Source organism: Anomalospiza imberbis, chromosome 3 (genome assembly GCF_031753505.1).
Source record: "Anomalospiza imberbis isolate Cuckoo-Finch-1a 21T00152 chromosome 3, ASM3175350v1, whole genome shotgun sequence".
Classification (NCBI taxonomy): domain Eukaryota; kingdom Metazoa; phylum Chordata; class Aves; order Passeriformes; family Viduidae; genus Anomalospiza; species Anomalospiza imberbis.
The window spans coordinates 97297039-97319599 of record NC_089683.1 but is presented as its reverse complement, the minus strand read 5'-3'; the positions used below and the strand labels follow the sequence as shown (position 1 = coordinate 97319599).

Here is a 22561-nt window from a genome sequence, read left to right as displayed (position 1 = left end):
AAGAAATGCTTTGTCTGTTTGCTGGGCATTCATAAAGCTCAGTTTTTGAAAGTCTAGAGGAAAAACCCCTCATCCAAGGCTATATAGAATTGTCAGATGTTTCAGTTATTGGTTTCATGCTGTCTTTAAAAAAACAAGGTCTGACTGAAATTTGTCTTCCTTTTTTTTTTTTTTTTTGAATCAAGTCCTTCATTTATGCCTAGTTTGAAACTGAATTTTTTGCATGTTGGGTTTTTTCCCCTCTGAAATTGCTGGATGTTTGTATACAACTCTTTTAACATCTTCAGTTTCAGGGAGGAGCAGGAAACTGTTTTGTGCTCTAGGTGGATGCAAGGCCTTCAGCTTCTGAGCAAAGTGTCATGAGAGTACTCATTTCCTTTGTTTCTTGTTGCCACACAGCAGTTAAACAGTGATACAAACTAACTGCTAGGGTGGTTAATGAATGTCACAGTTGAACCATTCCCAAGGGAAGCATGAGTGAGTCCTGGATATCCCAGTTCAAGGTGGTGCCAGCCACAGCAGCCACCAAGGCTGATGAGGAGCACCAAGAAGCCACAGCAGGCGTGTGGTTCACATCAGTTTCTTCACCTTTCTCACTCTCTGGGAAGAGGCAGCTCTGTGATGGATACTCTCTGGTCAGCTTGCCCTAGGCTCCAGTGTGTCCAGGTGAGCAGCGGGATACCCCAGGAGGCCTTGCAGGTGAACAGGCAGTGGTGGTGACAAATGTGACACCATTTAGTGCAAGAGGAGCCCAACTGCTTAGAGAACTTGATCATCTCAGCATTGCCCCTGGAGATGAAGGGGGAAGCAGGATGAGATAACATCAGTATCATAACATTTTAGTTGCTTTAGACTCTAAGGACTTTAAAGTATGTTTTTTAGGAAACTTGCAGTTTAGTTGCTTTTCCTTTCCTTAGTTTCTGGAGTATGTGGGCTGGAGGTAATGCAGACACTCTCAAGTCCCAGAAATGGCCCCCACACAGCAGGCTTGAGTGCTCTTGGCTTAATGTATTAGTAATTATCCTGAGCATTGTGGATAGAAATGGCAACTCATGATCCTTCCTGTGTAGTTGTCTGTATTGCTAAATCCTAAGGATTAACAACTGGATATAGACAGGCACACTGAAGAGTGAACGGCTGAGCTAGGGTCAAATTAGGTCTGCTTTGTGTATAATGCCATGGTTTGTATAATTTTCTCTTAATTCCCATCTGTGAACTCATCTTTTAAATTAACAAATGTTACTGTAGACACACAGCTCATGCCATTTCTGAATGGCATTCCTGTTCTGAAGACAAGGTTGTGCAGCATTAAATGTGAAAGGTTGATGTATAACCCCTATGTGTAACCCTGCTGTAAATCTATTTGGGAACTTTTTTTATTTTATTTTATACTCTTCTGCTCCAGTAATTGGGATTAAGAGATATTCTTACCTGGCTGCACCTGACATCCTTCACTGTCAGGCTCCTCTAGGGGAGTTGGAGACACTGCATCTGAAAGGTAGCGTGTTCTGTGACAAAAGATTAAAGCCAAGTGCCAGAGTTCCTGCTTGGAAAGCTTTGTCTCTTAATTTAGGTCACTAACTCCTTGTGCTGTAGACAGCAGAACCAGTTGTGCTCATCTTCACTATATAATAAGTGTGTGGTAAATTGATCTTACCTACCTCCACATTCTCTCTTCTAGTTTCCCTTCTTACAAGCTCCAAGTTTGGCTTTTTTATTTGGTTTTCTTGTTGATTTCTTGGGTTTTTTTCCCTCCCATAAATTGACAAGGAAAGGAAATGGGTGGGGGAATGTAGCCATTGGGTAGTTTTGAGCTCACGTTCAGCAGGCTTTTTCCTCTCTGTGAATATTTGTAGAATGTGTTCAGGAATTTATCAGAAACCCTTGTCTTGAGGAGCTGGGCAAAACCAGTGGTCAGAAATTCTGTGTTCTTGGTGTAGTGCCAGGGCCTGAAAAACACTGTTTGCAAGTGTTTATACTGCCACGAGTGGGCCAAATACTTGCAGTCTGTGTAACAAGATGTGCAGAGTCTGGAGTGTTTTTGTCAAAGCTTTTAAAAGAGTAAAGGCAGCCTCTCATATAGGGTTGAAGGGGATCTTGGCACTCAAAAGAGCCATGGAAAGGCTTTGGAGACATCAGGAATGTGCCTGTGCCTGGTTGTATTCCCTGAGAATCCCTAACAGCGGATTCCTAAAGCTGTGAAACAGATGGGGCTAAATTTCTCTTTGCAAAGGTATAAAAAACTCTAATTCCATAGTATTTACAGAAAATCACAGAAATAGAGCAGGTGGTAATGTTTTGTTTTTTTTTTTAAATATTATTTAAATTTATTTAGAAGGGTATTTGTCCGTCTCCCCCCTTGTTAGATCTCACCTCCTTTTCCTCCTCTTTGAACTGTTGCTTCTAAGGATGTATACCCCCTTCACCCTTTAGAAATAAGGACAGGCAAGGGTTTGTGTCTTTTCTTGAGAAAACACCTTTTCCATCTCTATGAAAAATCCTGAATTGTATAGGTTGCTGTTGCTTGAAACGCTTAATGGAATAATGGCTTTCTGGAGATATTTGACTGATTTTTGTGTTGCAGGAGGCCGTGCGACTAACAGCCAGTTGAGACTGAAGTTGAGAATAGGTTTCAAGAGAATTGACATTAATTTTTAGCTAGCAGCTAAACTTTGATATCAGTCTAATATTAATAGCATGCAGCAAGTTGGCGCTGAAAGGCAATAATCAACATTTTCTATCTAATGTGGCAACTAACTTTTTAGAGTGCTCGTTTAGTAGTTGTGGCAGGAAAGACATGAGCAAGAACATCTGTGTGGTGTGTGTAAACAGAAAAACCAAAGATCAAGGATCCTTCTCTAGCTGTAAGGAGGAAGTAAAATATCCTTGGTTTCCTGGGAATGGGGTTTGGGGGGTGACCTTGTATTCAGGCTGAGACTAAGAGCACAGCAAGTTGACTTGTGTTTCTAGAAACCTTTCGATGAAATAATTACAGAAATGCACGTTGTGTTTCCACTTCACTGCCTATATAGTAAGCTCTGGTCTTTTTTTATACCAGATGTAATTACCATTGTTTTTCACTCCTGCTGAACTCTAGTTGACTGTTTCTCCTGCTGTGTCAAATGATTGCAGGATACATACACACATAGTAAGGTGGGAGGAGTTCTGACACATCACCTGAAGAGAGAAGGAAGGAACACCAGGTCCAGATTTGAAACTGAGTAATCCTCCAGCAATGTAATTTAGTTGAGCAGGGGATTACTTCTGCAGCATCTCTCTTGCTTATACCTTAAAGAAATTCGGGGTTGTTTGGAAAATTGTACCCACTGTAGTTGATGTTATCTGTGTGGGAAGGAATGCATTTAACAGAGCTTGTGACTCCAAGGTGCAGCCTGCCTTTGTGTTGGAAAGTAATAACCCTGTGCTGTTGCCTTTGTCTTCTGCAGATGTTTCTGACCGTGTACCTCAGTAACAACGAGCAGCACTTCACTGAGGTGCCTGTAACCCCCGAGACAACCTGCAGAGATGTGGTGGAGCTGTGCAAGGAGCCTGGGGAGAGCGAGTGCCACCTGGCTGAGGTGTGGTGTGGCTCAGGTAGGTCAGGCTGGCCGCTGGTGAATTACTGGGCCTTCTCTGCTCCTGAGAAGGTAGCACATGGAGACCTGACAGATGTGATCCTGTCCCAGAGAGTTCCTGCATTACCATTTCATTGGTTTCTTCATCAGACTGGCTGTGTGATAACCCACCTGCAGGGCTCACACGTGCAAAGCTGAGTGAAAAGCAAAAGGGAACTTGAACATGCAGATGTTTCTGTGTCTGTGCAGCTGTTCTGCGACTCAGATGAGTCTGAGGGGTGTGAGAGTTTTTTTTCTTCTCCTCCTCCACCCCACAGTAGGATCCCAGCAGCCTTTAGGGGTGTTTTGATGTACTAAGTATTAGTAGTTCTGTGACTGGTTCAGAATAATTTCTTTAACACCAAAGGCATTTTTACTTGGAGTGGCAAAATAAAGATTCCTTTTTCAGATGACACCTTCAGTGTTACCAGTTGCATTGAGTGTGGATGGGAAGAAGTGTGTTAGCAGAAGTAGTGGGAGTTACCTGCTGTGAAATGCTCTAAAGAAAGTGACAGGGAGGATGGAGAAGATAATTTTGACTGTCCTTTCAAGCCTGTGGAAAAGGGGTTTGTGCATGTGGCTCATGGTAACTTTTTTTTTGTTTTTGTTTTTCTACGTTCTTCTGATCTTGAGAGTTCAAATCTCCCTAACTAGCCATGCTCCATTGGAACTGGAGAATATGTCAAGAAATGAAACCTAAAATATTACTAATGTCTCACAGCTTAAAAGGGAAAGGGCTCTGGACTACTTCCTGTCTTCATGGTACTCATTAGATACTGGGAGCCATCCAGAGGCATAAGATAGATGAATCCCTGACAGGATTTTGAGTAATGAAAAATAATTATGTCCAAGCCAACCTTTTTGAGATGCTTCAACAAGATTATAAAAGATTCAGATGATAAAGGCTTATATTTCTCTCTTCCTCTGCTGTTATCTCAGGCTCACATCTGTTAAAAGAAGTCTTTGGTGAGATGGATGTTTGTTTAATGCTATGAGATACTTGAGTTATCTCTTCATATTTACTTGCTTCTGACAGAGATGTAATGTTTCTGATATTTCTAAGTCTAAAAATGGTGCAGAATTTTTTTCTTCTCCTTAGAAATAAAGAAGCTTTGCTTCATAAATTATAACAAAATTAAAATCAACAGTTCATCATGGAAAGAGATCTTCTAGGAATGTATTTTAATTGTACATCTTTGTCTAAATCAGCACAATACTGAAGTCTACAGTGAAAGAGAAGTAAAATAAAGGTTTAGGTAAAACTGCTGAATTTATAGTTAGCCTTAATGCCCATACCCTGTTAAAGAGCACAAGTGGTTGTGGTGAAGGACAGGGTTGTCCTGTTGGTACTGAAGTTGGGGCTGTGCTAGAGTGGGCAGCTCCTCTCGTTTCCTGAACCGGGATTCTTCCTTGGCTTTTGAGATGATGATGTAGAGTATGCTAGAAAGGGCAGCGAGGTTGTCCTGAAATCATAGGAGAGCGCCTATAGGAAGAGGCAAATGGAGTCTGCCAGTACTTAGTGCCCAAATGTTCTGGTTAAGTTGGAATGTGAACTTCTGTGTGAATGGGACAATACAGGATGTGGTGTTTTATTCTTATCATCAAATTATCAGCCTCTCAACTAGTCAAGGGAGGTGTAAGAAAATAATCTGGATACAGAGACGTAAAGTGAAGCGGAGAACTTAGTTTCTGAGATTAGTCTTTGCAGAGACATCATGAGACACACAAGAACAGATATCTAAAAGTTGTTTGGACAGCTGTTGTTATAGGAAAAAAAAAAAAGCTTCATCCATTTTTACAGTGAAAACTTTGACAAGATCATTGAGCCCAACCTTTGACTGAACACTGCCGTGCCAACTAGACCATGGCACTAAGTGCTATGTCCAGTTGTCTCTTGGACATTTCCAGGGATAGTGACTCCACTACCTCCCTGGGCAGCCTGTTCAAATGCTTAACCAACCTTCAAGTGAAGAAACTCTTCCTGGTGTCCAACCTTACCCTCCCCTGGTGCAGTTTGAGGCTATTTCCTCTTGTTGTGTCACTTGTTACCTGGGAGAAGAGACCAACTCCCCCCTGGCTAACACCTCTTTTCAGGCAGCTGTAGAGAGCGATAAGGTCTCCCCTGAGCCTTCTTTTCTCCAGGCTGAACAACCCCAGCTCCCTCAGCTGCTCCTCATGAGACTCATGCTCCAGACCCTTCCCCAGCTCCATTCCCCTTCTCTGGACTCTCTCCAGCACCTCCATGTCCTTCTAGCAGCGAGGGGCCCAGAACTGGACACAGCACTCGAGGTGTGGCCTCACTGGTGCTGAGCACAGGGGGACAATCACTGCCCTGGTCCTGCTGGCCTCATTATTGCTGGCACAGGCCAGGATGTCAGTGGCCTACTGGACACGCTGGCTCATGTTCAGCTGCTGTTGACCAGCACCCCCAGGTCCTTTTCCACTGGGCAGCTTTCCAGTCACTCTGTCCCCAGCCAGTAGCACTGTTTAGGGTTGTTGTGACCCAAGGGCAGGGCTCAGCAATTGCTGAAGTTCCAAATACAGTTCCCAGTTGTACTTGTTAACAAAAATGCAGTTATCTCAATAGCATTAAAAGATTTGAGTACTGGATGCATGCATGTTGCTTTGGATAAAATGTCTTGAGCATCTGTGTAGCATCCAGTAATAAGCATTTGCAAGATGTTTTCTTATATATTCTGGATTTTTTGTTGGTGAGGGGAGGAGGCAGCGGAGGAGAGAAGTACTTCTGGCTTTTTGCTAATCTCATTTTCAATGTCAGCAAAGTTTTCCGTCTTGTTCTGCCAGGATTAGCCATGATTTCTGTTTTGTTTGCATATTACACTGAACAAATTCAACTACTTTAGAACAAACATGCTGCAGGACAGCTAACTTCTGGGGGTAGAAACAAAAGATTTGTATTGGAAAATGACTTCTCAGACTTCAATTATTAAGATCCTTTTTTTATCACTTGTTTCTTTCTTTTTCTGACACTTGCTCAGGAATGTTAGCTTCTATTGTCAGACCTTATTAAGCCTACTTTGAAAGATTGCTGCAAGTGTACTTGAGGCACTTTGCTCCCTGAAGGGGGCAAGCTTACTACTCTCCCTCTCCTCCTAGTTTTGCTTGAAATTTGGTGAATATCAGGGCAAAATTTCTTGACCTTCCTATTATTGTCAAAATTCTGTTAGGTGGTTACCTTGCCTACTGTGGAAAGCAGTCAAAAGGAGTGCATGTATAAAGATCTCTTTTTTTTTTCTCTGAGAGAGATAGGGGAAAAAAAAGAAAACAGATTCTTCTTGAGCATTCCAAATGTACATTTGTTTGGTATTTGAAAATCTCTTTGACCTTCCTTTGAAGCCAGTGAGTGGTATTGACAGAATCCTTGTGTAAAGGGCATCTCCCTTGATTATAGAGTTTCAGCTGAAGTATTGCTGAGCTGCTAGAAATCTGCCTCATAAGCCTGCTGTATAGCCTTTAAGACAAGAATCTGCCAGTGGTACTGTTGATTTTTTGTTGTTGTTGTTGTGGTTTATCCCCTTTTTTTTTTCTTGAATTAAGGTTTAGCAGATGAGGAACGTTTTTCGCTGTCTAGACAAGTAACCGCCAAGAGACGGCTTTTTCTGTAACAGTGACCTACTTGCTTATTCTGTAAAGCTAATCTCTTTTGACAGTGACTCCAGAAATTGTCCTTCCTAGATTGCTTGAGCACAGCTGCAGCATTTTCATTTAAAGAAACACTTTTATGTTGAAAGGAGCTTTTCACATACTGAAAACATGTTAGCAGCTCCTTTTTTTTTTATGAAACTGAGAACATTTATACTTAATGCCAACAATTTTTTCCTGCTAAAAAGATTATTTCATATTAAGACAGTGACTTTTGAAAGACTTTATTGAACATGAATGAACTACTCTCTGATTTCTTTTTTCTGTCTTTCCCCTCCCCTTGCTTAAAAAATGAAAGGAAACTGCCAACAAAAGCAATGTCAGGAAAAATGAAACTGGTGCGAAAATGGTGGTATTTAATTTCATTCTTTGTCTGCTTGTCTTATTTCTCAGGCCAGGAACAATATCTTCTACTTGTCTGGCATCCAGCACAAATGGGTCCGACATGATCATGGGCCCCGGTGCTGTTAGAAGATACTGTGACAGTGTCCTGGCTATGTTAATTCACTGCTGTGATATATTAACACACTGTTGCCATCACATTTAAAATAGGCAGAAAAATTTATGGTAAAGTGTCTAGAATAATAAAAGAAACTGCTTTTATATAAAGATTTAGAGGCCAATAAGTAATTCTAGTTATGTTTTGGCTGTGAGTACTTGGCTGTGATGTATGTAAATTTTTAAAGAATGGTAATACAGAAAGGGAGGAGTAGTGGTAAATTTAGACTCGCATTGGGTTTTTCTATTATCAAAAGGCAGTCAGTAAGGCTTAAAAATTACTTATATGACTGAATCCTGAGCTTGGGAATAAAAGCAGGAAAAGAAATTCAGTGGAACTTGTGCATGTAACTTTTTCATCTCAGTTATTTGAAAGGAAATGGCAAGTTCTTACTGGGCTCACTTTTCACTGTCTGATCCTTTTTTGACTTTGAGCTGTGAATCCAAAGTAGTTCAGCTTTTCAAGGTTTATCAGAAATAGGGCTTTCAAAATGCATCTCATCTGAACTTCATGAAATTTGCTGTCCAAGACAATGAGCTGTATCTGTGTCTGACAGGAGCTGTGGGAGAGCACTCGAAGTGACAGGAGCTGTGCTGGCACACTGAGGATCAGGCCCGCTGGGTGCTGCCAAGGAGCCTCTCCAGGCTGTTGAGTGCTCCTGCCTGAGCTTGAATGCAAGGGCTGCCATCCAGCGTTAAGAGGAGAATTCCTCTTCCCTGAGAGTTTATCTTTGCATCTCTCTTCATTCTTGTTGGAATTAGGAAGTAAATGAGTCCCTGTAGGAATCGTAGCAGCAGTGCCCTTGAGGAGGGGGTGGGAGTGACTAAGGAATGAGTTTGTCTGAGGTGCCACAGAAGAGGAGTGAAAGGAGACACAGCACGCTGGTGAGTGAGTAAGGTGATTTGCACATACAAAATGAGGACACTAGACCTGAAAGCTCTAAATTCCCTGTTTGTTTTTCCTCAGGCTGTGGCAGTGCCTCAGCTTTTCCCTTCAGGGGTGGACTTTTCCAGGGCTGCTATTCAGAGGTGTTGGTTTAGTGTCAGAAGCAAGGAGCGATGCAGTGGCTTCTTAAGGGAGAAGTAGGAATACCTTGGATGAGGGCAAGTGTTCTGTGCACTCACTACACCTGGGCACTCACAGTGTTCAGGTGAAAGATGGACAGATACTTTCGGGTTGGTGTGGGCCCAAACTATGGTGGGATGTAGCAGTTAACGGCTTTTTACCTTTTCAGAGCGTCCCATAGCTGATAATGAACGGATGCTGGATATTCTGCAGAGGTTTGGAATGCAGAGGGGTGAGGTGCGTTTCTTTCTCCGCCATGAACGCTCTCCCTGCCGGGAAGCTGGTAGGTGTTCATCTCAGCTGGTTCATTTCTTCAAGTTCTACTTCATTCTTCAAGGTTAAGGAAACAGCTTGTGTGTGTTATTTATTAATGTTCATAGCCAGTAGGCATTGCAGCCTTTTTTTGTCTGACTATTGACTAGTCTTTGTAAAGGCTTCATCTTCCCTTGCTTTGTCTGGGAATAGTAAATCCAAATCAAAATTTCTGCAGGTTTTCTAGATCTGGTTATCACCAAAGCATCCAAAGGCATACTGTGTTAAATATATTTTGTCCAGCAAAGTATCTTGAACTCTGTGGCGGTCTCTTCTTTTAAATATAGTAACCAAACTGTTGCCCAGTAATGTACTCTGTGATTATTCATCTGGTTAATACTTTACCAGGGTGATAAACTTGGCATACTGTGCAAAGATAGAGTTCTTCAAAGTTTCTCCTACACATTTCTGTTAGTTTTAGGAATAGCATTAAATGAACTGCCTGGTGAAGTTCTCTGAGAATATAATTCTCATTGTAAACTGAAATGTGAAACCTGTAAAGGAAATTAACTTGGAGTGTTTCAGGGGTTTTCTGTGTATCCCACATTAATCTCTTCAGTAGAATCTTTCACTTTTAAATCAATCTGCCAGATTCTTCTGATTCTTCTTCCTCCCTTTTCTGTTTTCCTCCTTGGTAATCTTCCTCAGTGTTGGAAATAATGCATTTGTTAAGTGGCATTGCACCCAGCATATTTTAGATGTTTAACTGTATCCTCAATATTTGAAATGTGTACTGGTGATAGAATGAGTGCATGAAAAGCTAAAGCTGTGCCATTTCTACCTGCTGAGGATCTTACAGAGCAGTTTAGTTGTCAAAATGTATTTTTTCAAGTCCAGGGTGCTTTTAGTATTAGGATTATTGTCATTTTATTGGCCACAGCATTGCTAAGCAATGTATTTGAGCTCTGAGTTAGTCTCTCAGAAATATGGTCTTAAAATAGGAATCAAATGGGCAAGAAGGTAACAGGCATGGCTTTGTCCTGTAGTACACTTAGTTCTACAGGGAAATCAGTGAGCTTGGTATTGGGCATCTGAGCACTATTTGCATATAGTTTGATGGGAATAAAGTGGGGTTCTAGTTAAGCAGCATCTTTACTGACACAATGACTGCCAGGTAGAAGGAAAAAATGTGCTTTTAAACTCTGTATCTATAATGCACGTTTAGTAGAGGCTGACTGCCTGTTTGCCACAGGATAAATACTGGAATAACCTACTATCTGTTAAGCTGGTTTTGTTTGTGTTTTTGAAGAGAGCTATTCTTTAAAATAAAAGTTGACATTGAACAGAAATATTTTCAGAAGATGTGTTGTCGTCGCTTAAATTCATCTTGGTAGAAAACACATAAGAACACATAAGAAAACACATAAGGTGTTCAGATTCTACACCATAATGATTGTTCTGATTCTCCTTTTGTACTGAATGCTATGTCTAAAAGGATTAGAAAAATCTTATATTACCTTACCATCTTTGACTGTTTCTATCCAGGGACTGGACAAAGGTCTCAAGACCCAGCCTTCAAAAGAAATGGTGTGAAAGTGCCTGGTGATCGAAGAATAGAGAATGGGGTAAGTGCTTGATGCAATGGCTGAGCTGGAGTTCATTTTCCCACAGCAGCCCTCCCACTGCTGTGCTTTGCATTGGCAGCCAGAACGGTGCTGATAACACTCCAGAGTTTTGGCTACTGCTGAGCAGGGCTGGCACAGCATCAGCACTGTCTCAACATTCCCCCCACATCAAGGGGCTGGCAGCAGGCAAGGTGTGTCCCTGGGAGGGGACACAACTAGACCAGCTGACCCAAAGTGACCAAAGGGATATTCTGTGGCATGTGGCGTCAGCTGAGATATAAAAGCCAAGGGAAGGAGGAGGAACGGGGAAGCATTCGTTATTTTACAATGTTTGCCTCCTGGAGCAACTGCTTCCTGTGCTGAAGCCCTGCTTCCTGGGAAGTGGCTGGACATCGCTCTCTGATAGGTAGAGAATAAGCTGGTTTTTGTTCTTGCTTGCTTGCACAAACTTTTTTTGCCTTTGCTTTAGTACACTGCCTTTTCTCAGCCTAGGAGCTGTTTTCCAGCTAATTCTCTCTGCCCTGTCCTGCTGGGAAGGGGAGTGGTAGAGCGACTTAGTGGGCACCTGACATCCAGCCAAGGTCAACCAACCACAGTCCTTTTTGGTCCCTGCACAGGGGTGAGACAAAGGCAGTTATATGTATACATATATACAAAAATATTTTGCATACTGTAGTAAAAAGTAGTTGCCAAGTATCAAGCTCCTGTGTGGGACACAGAGTTTGTCAGCTGCACTGCTTATCTCTATTTTTCTGAGTTTGGGAACATACTAACATAAACAATGGCTCTGTGCTTTGCCCTCACACTGATGGCCTTGTTGCACTGGGGGAGCTGTCTTGTGGGGATGATGAGGGAATACACCTCCCTGCCTGCCTGAGATTGATGTGAATGCTTTTAAAATGCAGGCTCCCACAGTATTTGCTCGTGCATATATAAGCTGTTCAATACTGTTAATAATATTAACTAATACTGTTGGCACCCTGTGGGGTTTGTGGAATTCAGTGTCACCCAGGTGTAAGAGAAAACAAACTTTAGGTGAGGAGATATTGAGATTTGCTCTGAGGTATCCAGTTCCTGGGTGGCAGGTTGTGTGGAAGGATTTGGGCAGGTGCCTGGGGTGGTTATCACCCCCCATTGCCTGGGACTTTACACCTGAACAGGTTATCAATCAGCCCTGGCAAACTGCCATGTCAGCTGAGAGAAGGGTGCCTTGCCTACCCCAGTGAAAACCAGCAGCCTCTCACCCGGTACTGGGGCCTGGCCTGTGAGCCACAGTTCAGTACTCAGAGCACTGTAGTTGAGGCAGGAACCCAAAGTGTGTTTGAGCACACTATGGCTGAGACAGGAACTCAAACCACCCCATAACTGCCCCAGTAGTGAAAAAGGAAAAGTGGAAATGGACAAAGTAAGCTGCAGGTCCATATGGTTGGTTGGAAAGGGAGGAAGAAGGAGAATTGGAGAGTAGGGGTCAGATAAAGAAGCCAGTCATTCAAAAAAGAAATTGCAAGGAGTGAGACAAATCAAACAGAAGATGATGTTACTCGGTCCTTGACCTCATCAGAACTTCAAGACTTGTGTAAAGATAACAGCTGCCAACCACGTGAGCAGATTTCTGCCTGGCTGCTTCAATGCTGAGGTAATGGGGTTGACAGTCAGCACTTGGAAGGTCAGGAAGCCCAACAGCTGGGATCCCTTGCCAGAGATCAGGAAATTGAAAGAGGCATTGGAAAACAGAGAGCAATTTGCAGTTTCTGGACATGGGTCCTCCCAAGCATAAGGGCAAGGTATCCATTTAAGGAAGATCCTGTAAATTTCCAGGAAAGTGAACCACTGCATGAAGGTATCCAGTACTTGAGAGAATTAGCAGAGCTGGAAGTCATCTATAGTGATCTAAAAAGTGACACTGTCCCTAAAGATCGAGGACATCCCTTGCACAGTGGCCGTGTGGAGGAAGGTGGTTCAAAGTGCCCCCTCATCATATTCCAGCATCTTGGTGGAACTGAATTACCTGCAGATGGATATACCAGCTGTAGAGGTGGCATCCTCCTGGCTTTGAAATGTCGGAGAAACTGGGTACTTCTACATCCCTACAGCCAGCACCCAGATTTTAGGGGCAGCCCAAGAGATCGCTCCTCTCCTGCTCCAGTCAGAGGGAAGGGAAGCCCCAAGAACAGGCCGTGTAAGGAGCTCTGGTTGTTCCTGTGTGAGCAGGGAGAGGACATGAGGCAGTGGGATGGTGAACCCCCCTCTAAGCTGCAAGCCTGTATCCGTGACCTGAGAGGGAAGAACTGTTCAGAAGGGGTCACCCAAGACAAGAAGGCTGTCAGAGTAGTTGCCACAGAGAGACAGGAAGGCAGTCGGTGATCTCCCAGACATAACAGGACTGAAATGGCCTCCTTTAACCATAGCGAGGGGACTTCTGCTCTGGCATCACCAAGGTCAGCCAGAATACTCGGACCAGGAGCAGGACTAGAGGGTCCCTGCCTTTGGCCAGGAGGAGGAAAGGGATGACTGGGCACACTGGACTGTGTGGATTCGATGGCCTGGTACATCAGATCCACAGAAGTATAAAGCTGTAGCAGATAACTGGTGTGTGTTACTGATGCCATCGAGGCACAGGAGTGCAGAACCCATCTGGATCTCTGGAATGACTCGGGATGCCAGAATGCCAGGAGTTGCTTCTATTAGAGGCTGAGGTGAGTTTGACAGGGGGCAAGTGGCAAAAGCACCCCATTGTGACTGGCCCAGGGTCCCTTGGTGCCCTTGGCATCAACTACCTCAGGAGAGGGTACTTCAAGGATCCTAAGGGGTACTGATAGGGTTTAGCTGTAGCTACTGTGAATACAGAGGAGATCAGACATCCATCCTGCCTGACACAAAAAGACCCCTTCATTGTGGGATTGTTTCAAGTTGAAGAATAGCAAGTGACAATTGCTACCAGGACAGTGCCCTGGCAGCAATATCACACCAACTGTAATTGGTGTGATATCTCTGTACTCTGTAATTCCCATCCAGGAACTGATTTATTGACTGGAGAGCCAAGGAGTGCTCAGCAGGACCCCCTCACCCTTTAGCAGCCCCATATGGCCAGTGCAAAAGTCTAATGGGGCCGTGAGAGACATGTTCTGTGGTGACATGGCACCTTGGAGAGAACTGAATCAGACAATGGGACTGAATTTTGTAGTAACCTTGTAAACTCTTGGGAAATGCAAAATGGCATTGAGTGAATATATCATGACAGCATCCACAAGCCTCTGGAAGAATTACCATTATAGTGAAAATGGAGGCTTTCCCTCTTTGGAGATACTGGTGCAAATAGTAACATGGAAAGAAACTAAGAGGCTGTTGTGGAAATGTTGTTAATGACTGCTCTAAAATAGACACAAAGCCTCTAGCAATTACCATCCTGGCTTTCAGTTTTCATGATGTCACCAGGATCTGTTGGCTGCCATAGCTGTGCTTGTACAGGTGATCTCGGAGCCACAAATGCACCATATTGCATTCTCTACTCTCATCAGAATTTTCTCATATTACTTCAGTTTGGGGTTTTTTTTCCTCTTGCAGTTTTGTCAGAGATCCCTAACTCCAGATTTCAAGCTGACACCAATTACTGTTTCAGCATTGAATCCATTGTCTAGCACTCGTGCTCCATTATATTAGGGATGTAAGACTGAATCTTGATTCGGGAAATATCTGAACAGACAACCAATAATAGTGCTGTCTTTGAGAGTGGTGTTTTCCCTCCTGCCCAGCCATATTTAAACTTTGTTTTCTTCAGCTTATATGGATATGCTTCAAATTGTAGTGATACACCTACGAGCACAGATCCATCCTGCCACATGCTGAGCATTCTGGGCTCAGTCAGTCAAAGCTGATTCATGCTGAGCTGAATGATAAAGGGCTCTGAAATGCCTCTTCAAAATGCTGCTGGGATTTTGCTAGAAACATTAATGTTCCAGAAGATGTCATTTTCTGTCAGTTGTTGGATTGGGTTGCACATGCATATGAGCTTACAATTGTTTATTGTTTTACCATGAGAAGATGCTGTGTCTCTCTAAATACTTTATTGGCTATTCAGTTGGGTTTTTTTTTTTTTAAATACTTTTATCATACTTTTCTTCAGTAGTTCTATTAAGTGCTAGCCAAATTAAAAATTCTAGACTTAACATGCTTTGGGTTTTCTTTGACAGGTAAGTGCACCGAGGATGGATATGACACTGGCCGAACTTCAGGAAATGGCATCACGCCAGCAGCAACAAATTGAGGCTCAACAACAAATGCTGGCTAACAAGGTGAGTTTGGAATCAGATTGTTTACAGCCAGAAACAAAGGTAGTAAGAGTCATGTGAAGTGGAGGGAGGATTGGGGAATTGGGAGTTTTTCACCCTGCCTAAACAGAGGGCTCCTTTTCTTTAGCTGCCTGTTTTTAAATTTGAAAGTCAATGTATGCAAATATCCAGTTGTAAAACATATAAATAATGCCAGCGATGGAAGTGATCATTTAGCTTACTGAAAGGATAGGGCACATAACATTAATATATTGTCATTCACCCTGGTGGCTCTGTCAGCTCTATTTGTGCTCTGTGTGGTGACCAGCAATTCACCAGTTTGATCACTGAACAATGCTTTTGTCTCTACTGTCTTGTCACGCTGTCTTGTCTTCTCCTGATAAGAGTTCAGCGTGCCTGCTTTTCTGGGGCAGCTGGCTGGAAGAGATGGCTTGTATGTGATAAAAGTAACCTAGGACTGTGATTTATAAAATGCTTGCAGAACAGTAACAGAAAAGCTAATGGAAGCACACAGGGTGCTCCTGAATTGTGTAGGGGAAAAATACTCTGAATGCGTCTGTGGAATGGTGGCACAGAGCTCGTGTTTTGCTTGAGTGTTGTTGGTACACATTACTCTGGAAAATGTAACAGAAAATTCTGCTTTTGGCAGAGAATTGTGAAATGTGAGCCTGTCCTGAAGAGGGCTCATCTGTCTGGGTGGGTGTTCCCATGGATTTCAGAATGTGCTTTGCTGGGGAAGAAGGCTGCTCTGGGGATCTGCTCTCAGTACTTTTCCTGTGTCACACACCCTCTCCCCCTCTCCCTTTGAGATCAGCTGTGTGTGTCTGTATGCTTAGTACCTTGTTCAGTTCCCTTGGCCCTCAACAATTGTATCTCAGGGAAATGCTTCAAGCCATGGCTTTCTAATAGTTCTGCAGCACCTGCTAAGTGGTATTATGGCCTCTCAAAATAGGTAATAAAACTTTTTCTGCTTCATGGTAAGAACAGGTGCAACTATGATGCAGGAAATTGGCCAGTCAACCAAGTGATGATAGGTTTCACCTGAAATGTAGCAGCACAATGAATACCCATACTGCCTTGTTTAATTAGCCAAAGAATTTTGCCCTCTTCTCAGTTCCAGCTGAGATGTGTTTATATATGAGGAGCCTAAACTGTCACAGCTTCTATTTCACTCACAGGTGATTGCAATGCACCCTGGTCTTATAAATAACACTGTAGTCACAAGAAATAGGAATACTACTTTTACTCTAAATGATTTAAAAAATAAAAATATGAGTTTGAGTCTGGATAGTTACCCATTGGGTAGGTGCTTGCCTGTAGCTTGAAGAAGAGTAGCCCTGTGAGTGTCCCACTCGTAGGATTTTTCATTTAGGTGCCTGCCTAGAACAAACTTGTTTTCCTAGCTGCCTCTTCAGAGTGACTTACCATTGCCTCTTTCCTGCCTTCTGAAATCTGATGCAATATTAAAAATAGATTCTGAGGGAGGAAAAATACACTTTCTTTTTAGACACGAGCTGTAATCTCTTTTTTTTTTTTTTTTGTGACATTTTCCTGCGTGGGAGTGACTCCAAAGTAGTGCATACACTGAGGCTGCTGCCTGATCCTGGTTTTCTCCAGAAGGCAAGCTCACTTTCCTGCTCTGCCTTTTTTATTCCAAGTGCACAAGAATCCCTGTTTTCTAAATCTGACTGGTGATTTTTTTTTTCTTTTGTGGGTTTGTTTTTTTTTTTTTGGAGAAAGCATGGCGTTCTAATGTTAGTAAGCAGTTGTAGTTTCAGATTTTAGTAGGTGCTTGGGAAAGTCTCACTAGTTCTACTCCCCTGGAGCAACCTGTCATCTCCAGAGCTGGAACCCATGTATAATGGACAGTGATTTAGAGGAATTTTTTGTAGATGATCTAGTGGTCTCATGGTTTCTTCTAAGTCTAAACTAGACATGTGCATGTAGAAACGGATAACACATTATTTTACACTCTAAAGGCAAGAGGGTCTTTTCCACTAAGGTGATATCTGTTGTTTAAATGAGGGCCAGGTCACTGGAAGGATTTTCCAGTGTCTTGAATTAGCTGAGTGGTGATCATTATTAGGAGACCAGTGTGCTTTCAGAGGTTTGGTGTGCGGCCATCCTCCATCTCAAGGAGGTTTTAGCAGAACTAGTAGAAGTACGAAATAGTAATGGAAAATACCAGTAATTTATGGAATGCCTTCTACATAAAGAATGTCTGATATTCTCGAGCATGACTTAGTTGTTTAAAATGCGACATATAATAGAGATGTGTAAAGTACAAGCAGCATGGAGAAGGTGGAGAGGAAATAGTCTTTAGCTCTTGTAACTCAAGAGCCCAAGTAGTGATTAAATCAAATTAGCAAATGTCTTGGAACATGAATGCCAAAATTTTTCTTAGACTTAAAAATCTTTGTCTTGACTGCAGGAGCAGCGCCTGAAATTCCTGAAGCAGCAAGATCAGCGACAGCAACAGCAAGCTGCTGAACAGGAAAAACTGAAGAGATTAAAGGAAATTGCTGAGAATCAAGAAGCCAAACTTAAGAAAGTGAGAGCATTGAAAGGTCATGTGGAGCAAAAAAGACTCAGCAATGGGAAATTAGGTGAGTTGCTGCTTAGGGAAAGTAGCCTGGGATTTTTCGTGAAACGAAGTTCTTAGAAGTCAAAAATTTCTGGTGATTTATGTGATTCAGAGGAGTTATTTACAGCATTCCAGAAGATGGTAATCTTAATAATTTCATATCAATCATTCACTTCCATAATTTCATTTCAATCTTTTATTTACCAAGAAAATTCATGACTGACCTAGGACAAAGTATATTTTCTTACTATATTTTAAAATATCCTGTAAGAGCACCCTGTATTTTGAGCTTAGCATGTCTACTCTTTAATTACAGTGTAGTTTTTTTCCTTGCTTGAATACCTTTGTGCACCACAGTAACTTTTTCCATCCTTGATGTCAATAGTCTACACATTTAGTGTGTTATTTTCTTGGCCTATAACAAAGCTTAGCCTGGTACCCAAGTTACCTTCTATGCAAGAGGTAACTAATGGCCAAACTGGCTGCATATTTGCTTTTTAGTTATGTGAATCTGACCAGAGTCTCGTTTGCTATAGGTACTGGTTGGGTGCTTATAGTTCAGCATGTTGGTACAACATTAAGTCTGAAATAAATATTTATTCTTCTGCCTACCTTTTCATCCTCTCTATTGTGCAGAATTTGTTATTTCCAGCCTGACTCATTTGAAAACATGAATATGTTTTAGTTGGAAGCATTTTGGTTGACAGATAAAGCATAAGTGTTTTTCTGTCAGAGAATCCCTTTTATACTTAGGTTCTGTTGCACAAAATAAACGTATGTTTTAAGGCTTGGAAGGATGGTAGAATAATACAAGATCTTGGAGCATGTGAGTCTCTTTTCCTGCACCATCCCCAGCAGGTCTGATTTTGGTACTTGCTTGAATTCTCACTGATTCCTTAAACTTCATTCTACAATAGAACAGTTTCAGCAGTGGGAGCAGCTGATGACAGACGTTTGTAATAGACCTGAAAAAGCCCTCTGAAGTCTTTGTTTAATATGACAGCTTGGGTGTTTTGTCACTGAGTTCTTATGACCTAAATTCAGAGTTCCAAGTATCATAAATATGCCTTGTGGTTTAGTGAGTGTCTTCCTGCTGAATTCAGCATTCAGTGAATTTAGGCTTCTCCAGATGAATTTAGTCTGCCATTGTGGTTTTGTTTGTTTCAATACTTCAGAAAGCTTAAAAAAAAGATCTCTCAAAGTAGACCAAATTTCCATAACCATTCTAGTGAGCCTGCATTTGCCAGAGCTCAGAGGAAGAGCTGGTGTGACAGGGCAGTGGGTTTGGCTGAGCAGCCCTGCTCTGGAGGCCGGCAGGGCGCTCTCTGTCTCCTTAAGTGCTGCCTTGGAAGCAGCCCACGCTGGGCTGTTTCTCAGGGCAGCTATTGTGCTCTGCCATTCTTTGCAGTGGAGGAGATTGAACAGATGAACAGCCTGTTCCAGCAAAAGCAGCGCGAGCTGGTGCTGGCCGTGTCAAAAGTGGAGGAGCTCACCAGGCAACTGGAGATGCTGAAGAACGGCCGGATTGATGGTTACCACGACAACCAGTCGGCTGTAGCTGAGCTCGACCGTCTCTACAAGGAGCTGCAGGTAATGGGAGGCCAGCCTGTGACCCTCGGCTCCTCTGGGCTCAGAGTTGGTTGGGTTGTTTCTTACCTTGTTGGAAAGAAATCCCGTTGCTCCTGTTCCTGCCAGGGCTGTGTGGGGCAACCTGCATGCTGAGGATGGAGGGTTGGTTGTGCTGGGTTTGAGGTAAAGAGGGGCAGGAGCACACACTGTCTGTACCTTTCCTTTCTGCAAACTTTGGAGACTAACCAAAGTTTTCTCTGGAGGGAAAACATGACTTGACTTCTTAGAAGACTTTTCTCTTTCCAACGGTTTCCTCTCCTCGATCCTGAATTTGTTTTTATTTTGGTTGTTTTCCCCTCCTCCCCCACTGCTTTGTGAATTTATTCAGTTGAGGAACAAACTGAACCAGGAGCAGAATGCCAAGCTGCAGCAACAGAGGGAGTGTTTGAACAAGCGCAACTTGGAGGTGGCAGTCATGGATAAGCGTGTTAATGAGCTGCGCGAGCGGCTGTGGAAGAAAAAGGCAGCTCTGCAACAGAAAGAGAATGTACCAGTAAGTGTGGGCTATTTCATAACTAAAACATTAATTCTGTGTCTTGTCTGTACAGCCTGAAGTAAAATCTTGCTTGGGGGGAAGGCTGTTGAGATGCTAGACTTGTTGTCTTTATCCATATGTAGTGGAAGTCTTGTATTATTAAAGTCCTTTTCATGGTACATTAGTGTTAACCTACTTACTCTTTACAGACAAGAAGTCTTATGTTGTCGTGGAATTTTATTTTAAGTTTTTGTTGGTTTTTTTTGTTTTTTGTTTTTTTTTTGTTTGTTTGTTTGTTTTTTTTTGCAAATACTACCTCAGCTTATAATTCTCAGAGCTGTTTCAAAAAAGCACTTTTGAAATTGGAGTATCACTTACTACTTGTTTTATTCTTTTTTACTTCTTTTACAAACTCTATGAAAGGATACTGCAGAATAAAATTCTCAATGTATTCTTTTTTTCACCAAGGTTTCTTCAGATGGGAATTTACCACAGCCGGTGGCTTCTGCTCCAAGCCGAGTGGCAGCAGTAGGTCCTTATATCCAGTCCTCTACTATGCCACGTATTGCTTCCAGACCTGAGCTTTTGGTGAAGCCAGCATTTTCAGATGGGACACAAGCTTTGCAGGTACCTGATGGGCCACTGAAAACACAAACACTGCCCAATATGAGAGCTGGGAACAGTTCACAAGCTAAAGCTCCTGCAGGTAATAGCTTACAGTTAATATTTCTTGTCCACACGTTTTGTTTTCCTACCTAACAGCTCTATTTTGATGTTTTGTTTTGTTTTAAGCAAAGTGTTACTTGAGATGTCAGTCTTGCTACTTGCAATTTTTCCTGTACCAGTGAATATATTTTATGAACACTGAGTTTCTGTGATTCAATGTTAAAAATGAAGTAAATCTATCAGTGAGCACTTTGAGTTGTACAGTGTAGACTGTAAGAGGATTTTTCTATAAAGTAATTATTTATTTTAAAGTTCCCCTAAGAACTATCCAACAGTGTGTTTGAGTTTCTAGAGGCTATTTTAGTACATACCTGGTAGCCTGGATTTAAAAACTGGCAATGCCAAATTTTCTGATGGTGCATTTTGGAAATGACACATGTAAAGGATTAACCAATGTAACAGATTTTACAAAGGAGGTGGCTGTTTGTAGCACAGAAATAGCAGTGAAGTTACTGAGTTGCTGAAGAGTGAGGTTTGGCCTCTCCTACTTGGAGAGTTAATGGAGTTTTGTTGGTTTCTCTCTGTGGCTTTCTCCTATGAGAGGCAGTTCAATTCAGTAAGAGAAGTCTAAAGAAACTTTTAGAGAGTTGTAAATATCTCTTCTGTGCTGTCCTGGGAGAAGACTCTCTTTTCAGCTGGGAGAGAAGAGAAACACTGATCTTCCCAAAAGCAAGAAATGGAGACTGGGCTTGTAGAATAATTCTGTTTATTTTTTATCTCCCTCCCTCCATCTCCAGTTCTGGCAGATACTGAAGTAACCATTGCACAAAAGCAGTTCCAAGTGTCACTTGCTGTATTGGAGAATGGAGGATTGTTTCTTTTTATTTGGTTTGCTGATCCTAAAACTGCTGGAGTGGAATTTAAGCTCTAGACCACACAAACTTTGAATTTTTGCTAGAGGAATGTGTGGTGGTTAGATATTTGAACTAAAATATCACTTCTTATTTTTTAGCATTTGTACAAAAGGACTGCTTTCCTAGAGAGAGTTTTTGGTACTTTGTCCAAACAAAATTTGCTGCTGATGCTTATTATTACTGTTTGAATTTAACATTACTTAGGTTATTTAGAATTTAGTAGAGAGAATTTGGTGATATTCTTAATAGGCAATTGCAAGCATTTTCTTAGTGTTTTTTTCAGATCTGGATGTCTACTCCAGTGAATGTAAAGGTCATAGATCTTTAATGCAGACCCTGTGTGCACATTAAACGCACAGATGAATTTTCTCCTGTTTTGGCAGAGTCTGTCTATGCTTTAAAGCATCATGTTTTTCTTTGCACAATGTATCTTTTTTATACTTAACATTGTATCACTTTTAATTTCGCACAGATACTCAAGGGAAGTTTCCTACTAACTGGAAAGAAGCCAATCTAGAGAAGTTTCTTTTTTAAATGCTTTAAGTGCAGATTTGTGCTGTGACAAAGAGTTTTGCTGCTACTTTTGGTAGTTGTTCTGAACTTCATTTGCATTCTCTTTTTAAAACAAACAAATGAAAATCTCTAATGGTAGGTTTTATAGCAGTTAACCTCTATGTGATACTTTTACATTGGCTAGACCTGGCTCTTACAGAAAAAAGAAATATTTGTGATAAGTCAATAAAAACTACCATTCTAGCTTAATCTGTTCCACTTATTCTCTCCTAGGTTCTGTGATCCCCAATGCAAAACCTTCCCCATCTGCCCCTGACTGGAGTAGTTCAAATACAGACAATCATATTAATCAAGGATCAGCCTTGACTTCAGGAAAGGGAATTGTGACAAGTGAAGGACAAGGTATGTTCTCGTGTGCTTGGCTAATCTTAAAATTTGGAGAATCTAGCTGATGATACCTCTCTTCTAAATGCTTCAGTAAATAATTGAGAATTAATTTCAAAGCACAAAAAAAAAATCAAATAACATTGCCATTGCTGTGCTATGGTGTTGCAGGGTTTTTAAGAAAGAAACCAAACCCACAACTTGCATCAGGTGGTGAAGAAGATCCTAGTTCCTTCTTACATGCCCCTATTGAATTTGCATAATTCAGCATTTGACAGGCGCAGGGGCCATTAGCGCAGAGATAGGATGGATGCAAAAAGCATCCCCTGCATACACTGTGGTAAATATTGCATGCAGCAGGACTCTCACCCCTACAATTGTGCCATCCC

The 22561-nt window shown here is 42.0% G+C and overlaps 1 protein-coding gene across 4 annotated transcripts in view; it reads left to right on the top strand.

Moving 5' to 3' along the window:
* The window catches only part of TP53BP2 (tumor protein p53 binding protein 2), a 57018-nt gene that overhangs the window by 20815 nt on the left and 13642 nt on the right, over positions 1-22561 (top strand). For 3 of the 4 annotated variants that reach the window (XM_068185906.1, XM_068185905.1, XM_068185904.1), the window contains 9 exons: positions 3447-3594; positions 9011-9124; positions 10639-10718; positions 14909-15010; positions 17439-17613; positions 19000-19181; positions 19549-19713; positions 20164-20401; positions 22062-22190. In XM_068185906.1, the coding sequence (XP_068042007.1) occupies positions 3447-3594; positions 9011-9124; positions 10639-10718; positions 14909-15010; positions 17439-17613; positions 19000-19181; positions 19549-19713; positions 20164-20401; positions 22062-22190 (1333 nt within the window). Of the gene's footprint in view, positions 1-3446; positions 3595-9010; positions 9125-10638; positions 10719-10962; positions 11125-14908; positions 15011-17438; positions 17614-18999; positions 19182-19548; positions 19714-20163; positions 20402-22061; positions 22191-22561 lie in introns of those variants that run through there. The other variant, XM_068185907.1, reaches the window with a different exon arrangement.